The 12,316-nt window shown below is 43.8% G+C and overlaps 3 protein-coding genes and 1 long non-coding RNA gene across 10 annotated transcripts in view; 1 reads left to right on the top strand and 3 right to left on the bottom strand.

The window, feature by feature from the left end:
- LOC114641399 (butyrophilin subfamily 1 member A1-like) overlaps positions 1-12,316 on the bottom strand; it is a 228,293-nt gene that overhangs the window by 23,992 nt on the left and 191,985 nt on the right. The window contains exon 11 of one of the 5 annotated variants that reach the window (XM_051926429.1): positions 3,610-4,511. The exons of 1 other annotated variant lie outside the window; for it this stretch is intronic. Coding sequence is in view for 1 of the 4 variants with exons in the window: in XM_051926435.1 (XP_051782395.1) it covers positions 4,996-5,361 (366 nt within the window). In the remaining 3 variants the exon portion in view is untranslated. 3 more of the 5 variants (XM_051926431.1, XM_051926430.1, XM_051926435.1) reach the window with 3 other exon arrangements.
- Positions 1-12,316, bottom strand: part of LOC114644987 (erythroid membrane-associated protein-like) — a 49,191-nt gene that overhangs the window by 23,904 nt on the left and 12,971 nt on the right. The gene's annotated exons all lie outside the window — the stretch shown is intronic.
- Positions 3,610-12,316, bottom strand: part of LOC114641400 (butyrophilin subfamily 1 member A1-like) — a 142,805-nt gene continuing 134,098 nt past the window's right edge. For both annotated transcript variants that reach the window (XM_051926441.1, XM_051926439.1), the window contains exon 11: positions 3,610-4,887. The gene's annotated coding sequence lies outside the window, so the exon portion shown is untranslated. The remainder of the gene's footprint in view (positions 4,888-12,316) is intronic.
- Positions 4,963-12,316, top strand: part of LOC127527484 (uncharacterized) — a 183,252-nt gene continuing 175,898 nt past the window's right edge. The window contains exon 1 of the long non-coding RNA XR_007934789.1: positions 4,963-5,104. This is a non-coding gene — a long non-coding RNA (uncharacterized LOC127527484). The remainder of the gene's footprint in view (positions 5,105-12,316) is intronic.

Below are 12,316 nucleotides of genomic sequence, written 5' to 3'. Positions count from 1 at the left end.
ACCAGTGAGCCACCAGTTCAGACAAATGAGGCACCAGAAAGAGAAGAAGAAGAGAAAACACGCAGCTTGAGACATCTTGGGACTTGTGATTTATCCTGTTACTAAATTATAAAATGATCTCAGTCTGATTAATTCTTTTAAAGTTTACTTTTAATTTCATAATAAAACAAGTTCTTTATTATATTACTGACCAACTTCACTCTTGGGGTATGAAGACACACTTTGGACTGTCATCATGGTAAAGCAGGATGACAACATGGTGGCACAAGTGACAATTCAGTCTGTGATTCAGAAGTGTAAAAAGCTCTTTGTAAATCGTAACACAAGTTGTTTTGCTGATGTGGTGTTCTGTGTCCTGTGCCACGGTGACAATGCTGGAGCAGACATGACAAGACCTCAGCAGACAACTCAACACGGACTTCGTACTTTTGAGTATTCTGTCCACCTAAAGGACCAAAGATACACTCAGGGAGGATGAAGACCACCAAGAACACAACCTCACGTTTCTGACTAACCACCGGACCACACTGATCACCTGCTGACCACTGCTTATGGTCCAAGTGGCCCACATGCGGTGACTTCCCTGTCCAGTGTGACTTTGTGGTGTCTTCTGTCACCTCGTCACACTGAAGGACCTCAACATTTAACTGTTTAAAGATCCAAGGAAGCCAAAGCCTCCTGTGACACTGCTCTACTATAAAGTGACAACGAGAGGAGGCTCCAGTGACACGACTGTCATCATCAACATGTCGTCATTGGGAATGTGACACCACAGACTTGGCAATGAAACACAAAACCTGAAAACTGAAATGTGTGGTGAACAAAATGTCCATTGAGAGGGAGTGTGGCTGAGGGTCTGACTGCATTAAAAATTGTTGTTAAAATTATAACCAAACTTAGATTGTGTGACTCAAATGGACCTTAATGCTAAAATGAACAGAAAACAAGAAGAGCACTGAAGGATTTGGTCACATTTCAAATTCTATTCATGACCACCAGAGGGCGCCATTTACACACATTGATTTTATTTATTTTTTTTATATCTTTAAATAGATACTTATGGAAAAATCAGCACATGTCATCAACATTAAAGACATTCCCATAATGCTGTGCTTTTGGACTGAAGACCCGCCTTCCCCCTTACTCATTGGTCAATAGTCCTGTCTTCAGTTCAAAGTGTCAGTCCCATGTGACTTGCAGTTCCTGTTAGTGACATGCGCTGATTTTTCTAGAAGTATCTGTTTATAATACGCCTGAGTTTTACACGTTTTGAGTTTATGACTGGATAACCGACATGTGGATGATGAGACACAAGTAATGTGAGATTTTATTATCTCTTTATTTAATGGACGTTTTCACATCATTTGTTGTTGTGCAGCATTGGTCACCATTGGCTGTTCTTATATCATAAACTTATGGCATTACATTTTCAGCATCACAACAAACTACATTGGAGTTATAAATATTTAAAAAATCCTTTTTGAGTGGAGTAGTCATTTAAGTTTATCTCAGGGAGACACAGTGGTACAGTGGTTAGTCTGGCAAGCATATTAGCAGATGTGTCCATCTCCTTCAGGGTCACTTAGAAGACCACCACACCAGTAGAGCCCACTCAGAACTGGTTCAGTTTCTCCTTCTCCACTGACGTCACTGCATTTCACTGAGTTTGTCGAAGTCCCCGATCATTTCCATGATTTTGCCCACCTTGAGGTGAAGTGAACTCAGCGGGGTCCACTCATCACTTCTCACCATTCAGTAACAGACGTGATGGCGTCAGAATATAACAAGAGGCCTCTGAAGTCGGTGTGTGACGACACAAACACAAATGTGCTCTGGTGCTCTGCTTCTTCAGGTCTTCATCTTCAGTTTAGAGACAGAAGGCTCACAGCGGTGAAGACTGGCAGCAAAGTGACAAGTGGCACTGCAATGGCTACTGGGAATTTCATTGATGTGGCACTCAGCAGGACCCACATGTTTGTTATTGAGATTTGGGCAAATCTGACATGAAAAGGTCCAAGAACTCCAGCTGAGGGGCAGTCACATTCACAAATGGAAGTCGACTTGTCATCTCAGAGCCATCAGGAGATGTGGACAATAAAAAAGAAAACAGCGGAGAGCCTGAAACACACAAGACGTCTTATCATCTAAATCAGAGGAGCAAATAAAAAGATCTGACTTGACCTGAGACCACTGGGGGGCTACTTTATGACTGAAGTATGAAATAAATCATTGTGATTTGTAAGTCACTTTGGACAGAAGTCTCAGCCACATGATGATAAGAGTTATCTTGAATTCTAACAGGGACTCTTCAGTCACCTCAAGGACTCACCTGAGGTGTGTGAGTGAAGTGCACAGCTGTAGTTAAAATCTAAATGTGTTTAAATTAATTAGATTATTTATAAATGATGGCAGTCTCTGAGATTAAGAAGTGAAATAAAGAAAATACTTTGAGAAATAGACAGCGTCACAGAAATGAGTGACATTGAAGTGACGTTTAAATGAATAAATCTGTGCAAATGGCGCCCTCGTGTGGAGGTGAACAGAATTAACCAAAAAAAAAAATTGAAATCAAGCCATTTTCTGTGTGGATTTTTTCAGGCAGCGTTTTAAACTGAAGGTCACATAAATCTGATTATTATAATATTGTAGGTTTGTTTTTTGTATTTCCTGTCACACATATCTGTGAAATTGGAATCATTAAAGAATTAATGGTCCACAGGTACACAAGCATGAAGTTCCATGTAACTGGCGTATCTGGGTGGGCTTCCTTAAAGTCACAGTGTCACCTGTCACACTTTGTTCTGATGCTCCTCGTTTTCTTTGTCACCTTCTTTGTTACCTTGATGCAATAATTCAATATACCTTAAACAGTTTAATTCATTCATGGAGATCCTGACAGTTTCTTCTTCAATAGTTTTCCTCCAGTATTCTCCATTCTCCTCATCGTATTGCAAACAAGAAAGGAGAAGATGAGCAAACATTCAAGTTCAGGTTTACTGACAAGTGTGCAGATTACAGGAAACTCTGACTTGTCTGCTTGACAAACATGAAACATCACGTTTAGAGTTTCATTAACATGTGAGAAAGTCAAAGATACAAACAGTGAGACCCCGACATGTGTGTGGTGTTGTGTGCAGACGAGAGCAGTGACTGTGATTAGTGAGAGGAAGAGCATGAAGATCACGCTGGTGACACGAGATTATCTACAAAGTCACTCAGCAAATCTCCATCAGTGACGTCAACTTTCATACTGCAGGCCAACGTGTATTTGTAGAGGCTTCTGTTCAACAAATGTAACTTTATTATTATTATTATTATTATTAAGCACCCAAGCGGCCCAGTGCCTCACAGCTCCTGACTACAATTCCCAGCATGCTCAGCGTCTCTGTGCAGTTAGTGTGTTCTCCTGGTGTCACATGACTTTCCTCCCAGTTCTCCCAGTCACACATCCCCTGGTTACTGGTAACACCAGACAAACACACTTGCAGCTCTGTGCCTGACTCTGTTTGAGTTCATTTATAAATTACAGACAAAGTGACATTTCTGAGTCTCACATTCGCCTTCACACTCAAATGCACAACAAATAAACTGACTTAGACGAGGACTGGATTAATGAATTTGGGTCCATTTTGAATAATTTTAATTACACTTCATGACCACAAGAGGGTGTCATTCACACACAATTCTGTATTCTGTTGTCATTTTTAATTGTGTTGATTTCTGTGAAGTCGTCCATTTTTAATTCTGTTTCTTCAGTTCTTTTTCTCACGTCTAGCACTCTGTTCATGTATTAAACTTATTATTGTCATTTCTGTAACACACTCTGACTCCAGCACTGCAGCAGACCACCTGTGTGTGTCACTGAAATAAGTCCATGACAAACACTTTAATCCAAAGGGACTTACAAATCTTGGCTGCCCTGTTAACTTACCTCATAAAATGGCCTCTGCTAAGTTGAACGATTCGAGTTCAGCTCTTCATCAGGTCTTCTCATTCGCTCCTGTAATAACAAGATGACTCTCATAATTTGAATTTTCCCAGTGGGTGACGAGGGGCAGATAATGTGGACCCCCAGTCAGGTCACTCACGTCTCTGACCACCAAGTCTGCCGGAGTTTCAGGACTGTGAGGTGGACCCTCAGAGAAGTTCACGAGAAGCCATTTTATTACAGAGGACACCTCACTGATGTCGATGATTTCTTTTTTCTTTATTTTCATTTCTGTTTTATTTCATTTCATCACAAACTCATCTCAGTGTTGATGAACTTCTCACAGACTTACAGTGTTGTGTATTTCAGTCCACGTTTAACAATAGAAGTATATAACGCTAGATAGGAATTCATGTTTGTCTGACTGGTGGTCTCGTAGTAACACAGTGATTGGTGGTCCAGCCTTCAGCTCTGGTGTCGTAGGTTGGTTCTTATCCGTGTTGCCCCCCACATTGACAGCCCCCTGTGACCCTGAATTAGATAAGCGAGTTACAAAATGGACGGTGGTCTCGATATTCAGGGTCTCGGATTTCTTCTACTCAGCTCACACTCTTCATGTCCTCTCAGTCTTTCAATGTCACAAAGTGGGCACCTCAGGGTCATCAGGACTGACCACCAGCAAGTGATGTCACACAAAGACTGAAGAAAACCAATCCAGTGCTGTGGAGAACACAACCATCTTTGTTGAATTCCTCTTTGAATGTCAAATTAAAGACGCCCACTCAGGATTTCTGTTCATTCTCAGACCCTCAGATCAAATTATAAAGATTCACATTTGATTATGGAGCCGACGCTTTGATCCGACGCCATTTAAAAATCCCAAGTGTTCAGTCCTGATGTCTCATTAAACACAGAAATCCTGAAAATGAAAATCAGACGAGCAGCAAACAGCAGGACACCTCAGGGGGTCCTTGAGTTTGGTGATCTGATGTTAAAGAAAGTCTCCATCGGCTTTGTGCTGCTCTGACCTGACACAGAGATGGACAGACGACATTAATACTGAGGGGTCAGTGTGTGCGCAGGGGGCAGATGACCAGAGGGGCCGCGTTTTTACCACCGTCATTAAAACAAGGACTGAAGTACGGATAGAGGGGCTCAGTGAAGGAGTCTGTGAAGGTGTACAGGTGAGAGCAGGACTGGGCATTGTAAAAGGAGATCTGACCTTCATCATAGTCCAGAAAGACCCCCACTGTCTGGGGCTTCACTCTCAGGGGTAGAATGACAGAACTGTAATCGAGAGCCTCGTACTCGTTCTCGTTCCTCAGGCACACAGTCCAGTATCCATCATCTGGGCTCAGTGTAATGTCCCCCTTTCTGTTGACCGACTCTCTGGTGACTCCTAAAGTCCACTCAGTGTTCCCCCCGACCTCCACCTCCCAGTAGTGTCTCCCCTGACGTGAATCCTTCTCTGGCCAGGACATTAACCCAGCAGTCAAACCTCTTTGGATTGTCCGTCACTCTCTGTCATGTGTCTGTGTGTCTCACTTCTTTCCCGTCTTCAGACACAATGAGATATGGATGTGCAGTCTCAGGGTCAAAAGTGACATCAGCTGAGCAGAAGAAAGAAGAAAAGAGGAAGACGTCAGGAAATCAGGGGACTTGAGGAAGACAATAACACATTTACACTCCTTGAAGGACCTGAACATTAAAAAGACAAAGACGTCAAACAGCTCGTGTTCACTTCTCACCTTTGAGTTTTTATTTCTACAAACCAAAGCCCACCAAGCCCCTCGTGTGTCTCTTTGTGTCACTGCTCGGCCCCCCCTGTGACCTCTGACCTCCTCCACTCGCCTGTCTGCCATTTTATCTTCATTTAACCCTAAAGAGCCTGATCACCACGCTGTGACCTCAACAGCACAAGAACGGTGACATTTTAATAAAAGACGAATCACACAGCGAGGATTTGTTAAAGACACAAACAAGAAGACCACCAGTGAGGCCTGGCACTCGTTCACAGACTCACCAGCAGCTCTCAGACTTGTCGTCACTAACCTGAGGGTCTCATGTCCCCCCTGGCCTGTTGTCCTCCTGTTCCTGTCATTCCTGTCCACTTTGATTCATTTTGTGCTGCTCTGATCTGCTCTGTCGGTCATTCTGTCACTTTTCTTGTCCTTACACTGCGTTTGTGGCCTTTTATTTAGCAGACCCCCCATTTTGTGTTTCTCAGTTCCTTGTCAGAAGTGACAACGGGGGGCACTGAATTTATGACACTGACTCTAACAACACAAGATGGCCGCCTGTCAGTGATGAGAATGAACTCAAATACACAAGTGTCACAAGTCATCAGTCAGCAGGGACACCATGTGACCGGTCAGTACAGGTGAGGGGGGCTTTAATAAGGAGAGGGGGGGCCGAGAGGACATACAAGGTGACAACAAAGGACAGGAGAGCAGGACAAAACACAAAGTGGCACTAAAGAGGGGACAGCACTGGACACTGAGGGGTCTGAGAATGGACAGCGGGCCCTGTGAGGACTCAGCAGCACTCAGTTTACTTTAAAAAGTGCAAACGTTGTGAGTGAAAACCTCAAGTGTGTCCTCAGTGTTGTCATCTCACAAATACTTCAACATCGACATGCTGGAAATGTAGAAAATTCATGGTGGGCCTGAGAAAGGGTCTGCACTGAAACACAAGAGGGTCCTAAGTGACAGATGGGACATCATGGAGTCTTTAAGTAGCAGGATTAGTGACAATGACATGCAGTGCTAATCGGTACGAGACCACCGAATCAAAATGACCTTCTGAGAATAAAGTCTACAAGACAAACGAGTGTCCTTTGTACCGAGGAAGACATCTGAGGAGTTCTGTCTGCACGAGGAGGGTCCGTTCTTTAGTTCTGTCTTTACTGACTTGTCTGATGTTCTTGGAACACAAAATAAAGTAATGTCCGCCTGCCAAGGAGAACCCAACTATTAATGACAGAGGATTGTTTAGGGAACTTCATAGGAATAAGATAACTAGCGATATTCAAAGAGACCACCAGGGGGCAGTAGAGGCCGAGGTCTACCTGTTCCTTAACTAGCAGCTCATCTGCCTTTAAACACACAGAACAAGCAGCCATCCATTGTCATAACCTGCTGATCCAGGGCAGAGTCGAGGGGCACAGCAGGCATCAGGGCAAGGCAGGAACAACCCATGGACGGGACGCCAGTCCATCAGCAGGCAAACACTCAGACACACATCAGGGCTAACTGAGCGTCACCGGACCACCTAACCTGCATGTCTTTGGAGCACACGGAGGAGACCCACACAGTCACAGGCAGAACATGCAAACTCCACACAAGGAGCCCCCAGGATAGTGAACCCCAGTGTCCTTACTGGGAGACAGCAGCGCTACCACTGTGTCACCATGTCACCCACACAGAGAGACCTCAGCCATTAACTCAGACCTGGGAGACAGTCACAGAGCTCACAAGGTGCTGCTTCTCATGGTCATGAAGGTGACACGTTTAACATGAAGACACAAAGACTAAGACACAGAAAATGAGAACTTCATCCTAAGGTCACGACTGGCTTATCAACCGTACCTGCTGAGCTGCATATTCTCCTCCATTCTGTAAAATAATAAATAAATAAATAAACTTAATGAGTCCAATAAAGAGTGAGACTTGAAAGACCCCCAGAGACCGCCAGTTCAAATTTTGTACCTGCATTCGTGACGCGTTGTGACTTTTCTGCAGAAGAAGAGAGCTGCGTTACTGAGTGGATAATCAGGTGGGTCAACTTAAAACATCATCTCTTCAGTTCTCACTCGCAACTTTAATTTACTTTCATTTTCCTCTTCTGACGTCTTAGAATATCTTTACATTTCAAATGTCCTTCATAAAGACCCCTTATAATAGACAGCAGAACAATGGACATGACAATAGCTGGAGTGCCAAACACAGACTGAAAATGGATTTGCAGAATTAACAGCCTACTGGCCTTTGGCTTTGAATCTGCGTGACGTCTGATGAAGAAGGAACAGAATTATTGATGTGTGTTAGGAGTGGAGGTCCTAGCAGTGAGACTTCTGACCGTGTTCTGGTGACCACAGAAATGAACGCTGCAGATGTAAATTAGTGTGACTGCAATACAATAAGACACGTGCCAGTCATTGTAGCTGTGGTGCCAGCTAGGGGCACATCTCCTGTTGGCATTTCTGAGCGTCAAGTTCATACATCCTGCTCACTCGTCACAAACTGGATGGTCAGTATTGATATCAGGTGGTCCTGTTTATGCATCTGTTTACTTCATGTGCCTTTGTTTTCTGTTTACTTATTAGGTGGACAGACCCTCGTCTTCACCAGTTTCTCTCCTACTTATGGCCTTGCTATTTGTCTTCTTCATTGTTAGTTCAAATGGCTCCTCAGTGACAACTGTCTCAGTGTCGGTGACCAGAAACAAACTGCTGTGTGAACTGAGAAATCAGAGTGACAGTGGAGGACTGAACCTCTATCAGGTGACATGTGATGCCCACTTCACTGGGTCCTGTTCACTCTTAGGGGTTTACAGTTAAAACCACCAATGTGGTGAATCCAAATGTGGGGACAGAAATCCAAATGTTTAATAATCAGACTGAGTGGAACAGACGGAGCTTTAGAATAAAAACAACAACAAACAAAGGATAAGGAGGACTCTTGTGTTGTGTCCAGTACTACTGAGGTAGGGTCTGAGCCCCAGGACCCTCAAACTGCATTAATCTGATAGATGGACCAAAGATAAGAAGAGCAGGACACAAAACATCAAAGAAGAAGAAAATACATGGCACCTTACTGAGTGGGAATACATAAGACACGAGAGGACAGCACAGTGGGCACCTCAGGGTGAGAGGGGGGCAGTGCGGGTGCAGGCTAAGAAAGTTAAAACACTTATTATAAAATATGAATCCAATTTCAGATATGGAGTAAAAGACAAAACATTTTCAAAATAATATTATAAGGAAAAGAATCCATAGACTTCATGTGCTCTCTTAGCTAAACCGCTCGGCTTGGATGTGTCATTTCTGGCACTAGATCTTCACGTCCTTATCGTATCCCTTGAATTTGCTTTCTAAACTTTCTCACACCATTTAAATATTTCACAGTTTTTATTTTGTACTTTAATACAAAAAGGAAGAAATCTTTTTTTTTTACCAATTTCCTTGTGCAGAAACCATATAGGAAGGAATCCAACTGTAGACAAAAAGAGAAGAACAAAGTGAACATTTGAGAAGAGAAGTAGGACTGACAACATCAGTCTCTCCATGTGTGTCTGCAGCTGAAAACAAGCACAACTTAGATGAATATTAATATATCATGTCATAATGTCATAACAGATGGAGTGACGTCCCAATTTGAATGTAGGCTGATCCCTTGCCTGGCTGGGAGGCCAAAATGGAAGGACCATATGGATGGAGGCACAACCCTGACAGGATGACTTCCAGCTCTTATCTCAGACAGAGTGCAAAGTTAATGGACAGTCTGGTGAAATACAGTGCAAAGGGCAATATATCCCCAGTATTAGAGATGGCAGTGTTCAACTAGCTTGGTCTCTGATTTAATACTCGTGAGGTTGCCTGGTACTTGTAGTTCAGATGGACAACCCTGTCAGGGTCTATGGGTGTCACTAGAGGGCACAGCCAGAAAAGAATTTACCTGTTTCATGCAACTTCCATATGGACCAGAAGTGCTTTCAGAATGCAATGTCATGGCACCGGAAGAAGCGTTTCCCTTCACTCAAGGAGTCAGAGTCGGGAGGAAGACAATGACACTCACTGAGGAGGAGCAGAAGGAGACAACAGACATTTACTTGGTGTATTGTTAGACGTAAGCCTATTGATGTGTTGTCATGTAATAAAACAATGATCTGTTATCCTGGATTGGTGTTTGATGTGATTAGTATGTGGTGTTGTAGAAGAAGAATGTTCTCCTCAGCACCATGTATTTTGTGTGTTTAGTAAATTAGAATCTTTATAATAACTATTTTGTAACTTGCCAGTGAGAGACGCTTTGGCTTATGAACTAACAAAAATATGTTATTCCAGGGTTCAGGAGAAATAGTGTCCACATGAATAAAATGTAAGCTGTTTCTTGTTTTCCCTTTCTCAGAGTGAATGTCTCAGGGACAAGGTCACAAGGCTGCAGAAAGTACATGTAGTTCATGCAAAGGCGTCTCTCCTGTGCTTGGCTTTGAGAACACAGATAATGCTTAGCTCAACAGACATATTGTTTAACTTTACTGTTTTGATAAGGATGTTCTTTCTGTCTTATCAATCATGAGATGCTGAAGTATAAAAAACCCCTCCTGGCTTTTGATCAGGGTTCAAATTGAGCTTTGCGGCAATAAGTTATGCTCTTTTGAATCTCTACTTACTGTGACTCCGAATGAATAAAAAAGAGAACTAAAGAAATATTATCTGTTGTCAGTGTGCCTTTTTCGTCCACAGTTTTTTGGCGCCCGACCGTGGGGCAGGAGACGGGCAGATGACTCCCTGGGCGGGTTCGTCCAAGTGGACCGATTTCCGCGGATCGAGGACCAGCTCCGGTAAAAGTTAGGACTGGCCTACCTCGGGCGTTTTCCTGCGTGGGGAGTCGCTGATCTTCTCCTGACCGAAACGAAAAGCAACTGGATGGGATTTTTCCAAGCAGGCAGAAGGAGTCGCGGTGAGTAGATTCGGGGGATTCCCGTTGGTTTGACTGGTGTGCTGGAAGAAATAGACGTATACACGGAAAAGGAAAAGGAAAAGAAAGAAAAAAGCATGCGGAAAGAATAGAGAAAAATACTGTATCGACATAGAAGGGTTTTAGGGATTCATAGAGAGTGACGGCACAGTGTGAATGTTAGTAAGTCACCCCTTAGGAATTCGAGTAGAAAGGACCGAGTGGCACGCTCCTATAATAAAAGAGGAATAGGGGTGAAAGGGGCAGTTAGAGTACGTGTGAAATTTGAAAAAAGGGGAGGTTGTGTTATCCACTTGTCGACTGGGTTTCCGGGGATGACAAGTGGGACGAGAAATAATCGGGGATTGAGTTGCTCTCTGTTGAAGGCCTGCCGCTTACTATGGGAAATAAATAGCAAGCCAGTCAAACAGGTCCCCCAGGGTCCTCAAAACCTAATGTTAGAAGGATTATTTTCAGAGAATCACCAGGCTCCTAGTACACCGTCGGGATTGAAAGGCGGGTCCCCTAAACAGTTAATAGAGAAGCAGACTGGGTTGGATTTTAAAAGGCATGTAAGAAGTGGAATAAGCAGAGGCGTAACAACCTGCTGGCTGCTGAAGTCAAAACACGAAAAGACAAGGAAGAATTATTGCTAGCGTTGCAGAAAATGAAGATAGAGACAGCGCCCAAGCCTGAAAGTAAAAGAAAGCAGACCGAAAAGAAAGACCCCCTATACCCCGTAATCTGTCCACCCCCTCCTTACCAAAACTCCCCCGCTTCCACCTCCTGCACCCTCTTCTCCAACTGCACCCCTGTTAACAGACGAACCATCTGGAGCAGGTTTTTACGATGAACAATATCTTTATGACCCGTCCTCACATATTGACCCTGAGGAAGATAATTCAGATCATTCACAAGGTGCTACTGGGTTGCAATGGCAGAAATTAAAAGAGTCATCTGTCTCCCAGCGCACGAGCAGTCAGACCCTCCGCTCTAAACCTAATGAGTGGTTTTACTTCCCCCTTCGGCTCCCCTAAGCTTTCTGGCTCGACATTCTCTTGCCCCCTCATTGAAGTCCCCCAACCCATGACATGATCCCCCACAACCTCCAGGCAATAATAATCCCACTACTGTAATGATTCACCGAAATTGGGACTTTCAAGAATTAAAAGATGTGGTGTCTGAACTGCCCGACCACAAAGCAGTCGGTGGACTGCAATTTGTGGAACCGTTACAGCAGCTGGATAACATGTATAAAACAAACGCTGCAGAGTGGACACAGGTGCTCCATCGACAGCTGAGCACCACATGGGCAACTGTAAATCACGGTGATCATAACGGTGTCCCTTGGCGTTGGAATGAAGGTCCTTTCCTCGCCCAGTGAGAGCCTTTGAAAGGAGCCCTGGCAGAAAAATAAAAAAAGGGCACAAACTGATCACTAATTTCAGCCGGCTCACCGAATGCAAGATCTGATGGCTAATCACTCTGGGCTAGACAATACAAATGATAGAACTCGTGCTGCAGTGCCTCCTTTCATCTCGGGACTGAGAAGTGACATTCAAAGCAAAGTCTGCAAGTTCTACAAAAGGTTGGAAGACCGCAACGTTCGAGGAAGTCAAGTAGAGCATGCTGACAGACAGACTAAATTAAAAGAGTCAGACACACAGACCAAACTTTTGGCTGCACAAATAAATTACTATACTGGAAG

The sequence above is a fragment of the Erpetoichthys calabaricus genome, chromosome 4 (assembly GCF_900747795.2).
Source record: "Erpetoichthys calabaricus chromosome 4, fErpCal1.3, whole genome shotgun sequence".
In the NCBI taxonomy this organism is placed as follows: Eukaryota; Metazoa; Chordata; class Cladistia; order Polypteriformes; family Polypteridae; genus Erpetoichthys; species Erpetoichthys calabaricus.
The sequence above is the reverse complement of the archived record's forward strand: the minus strand, read 5'-3'. Positions and strand labels throughout refer to the sequence as shown.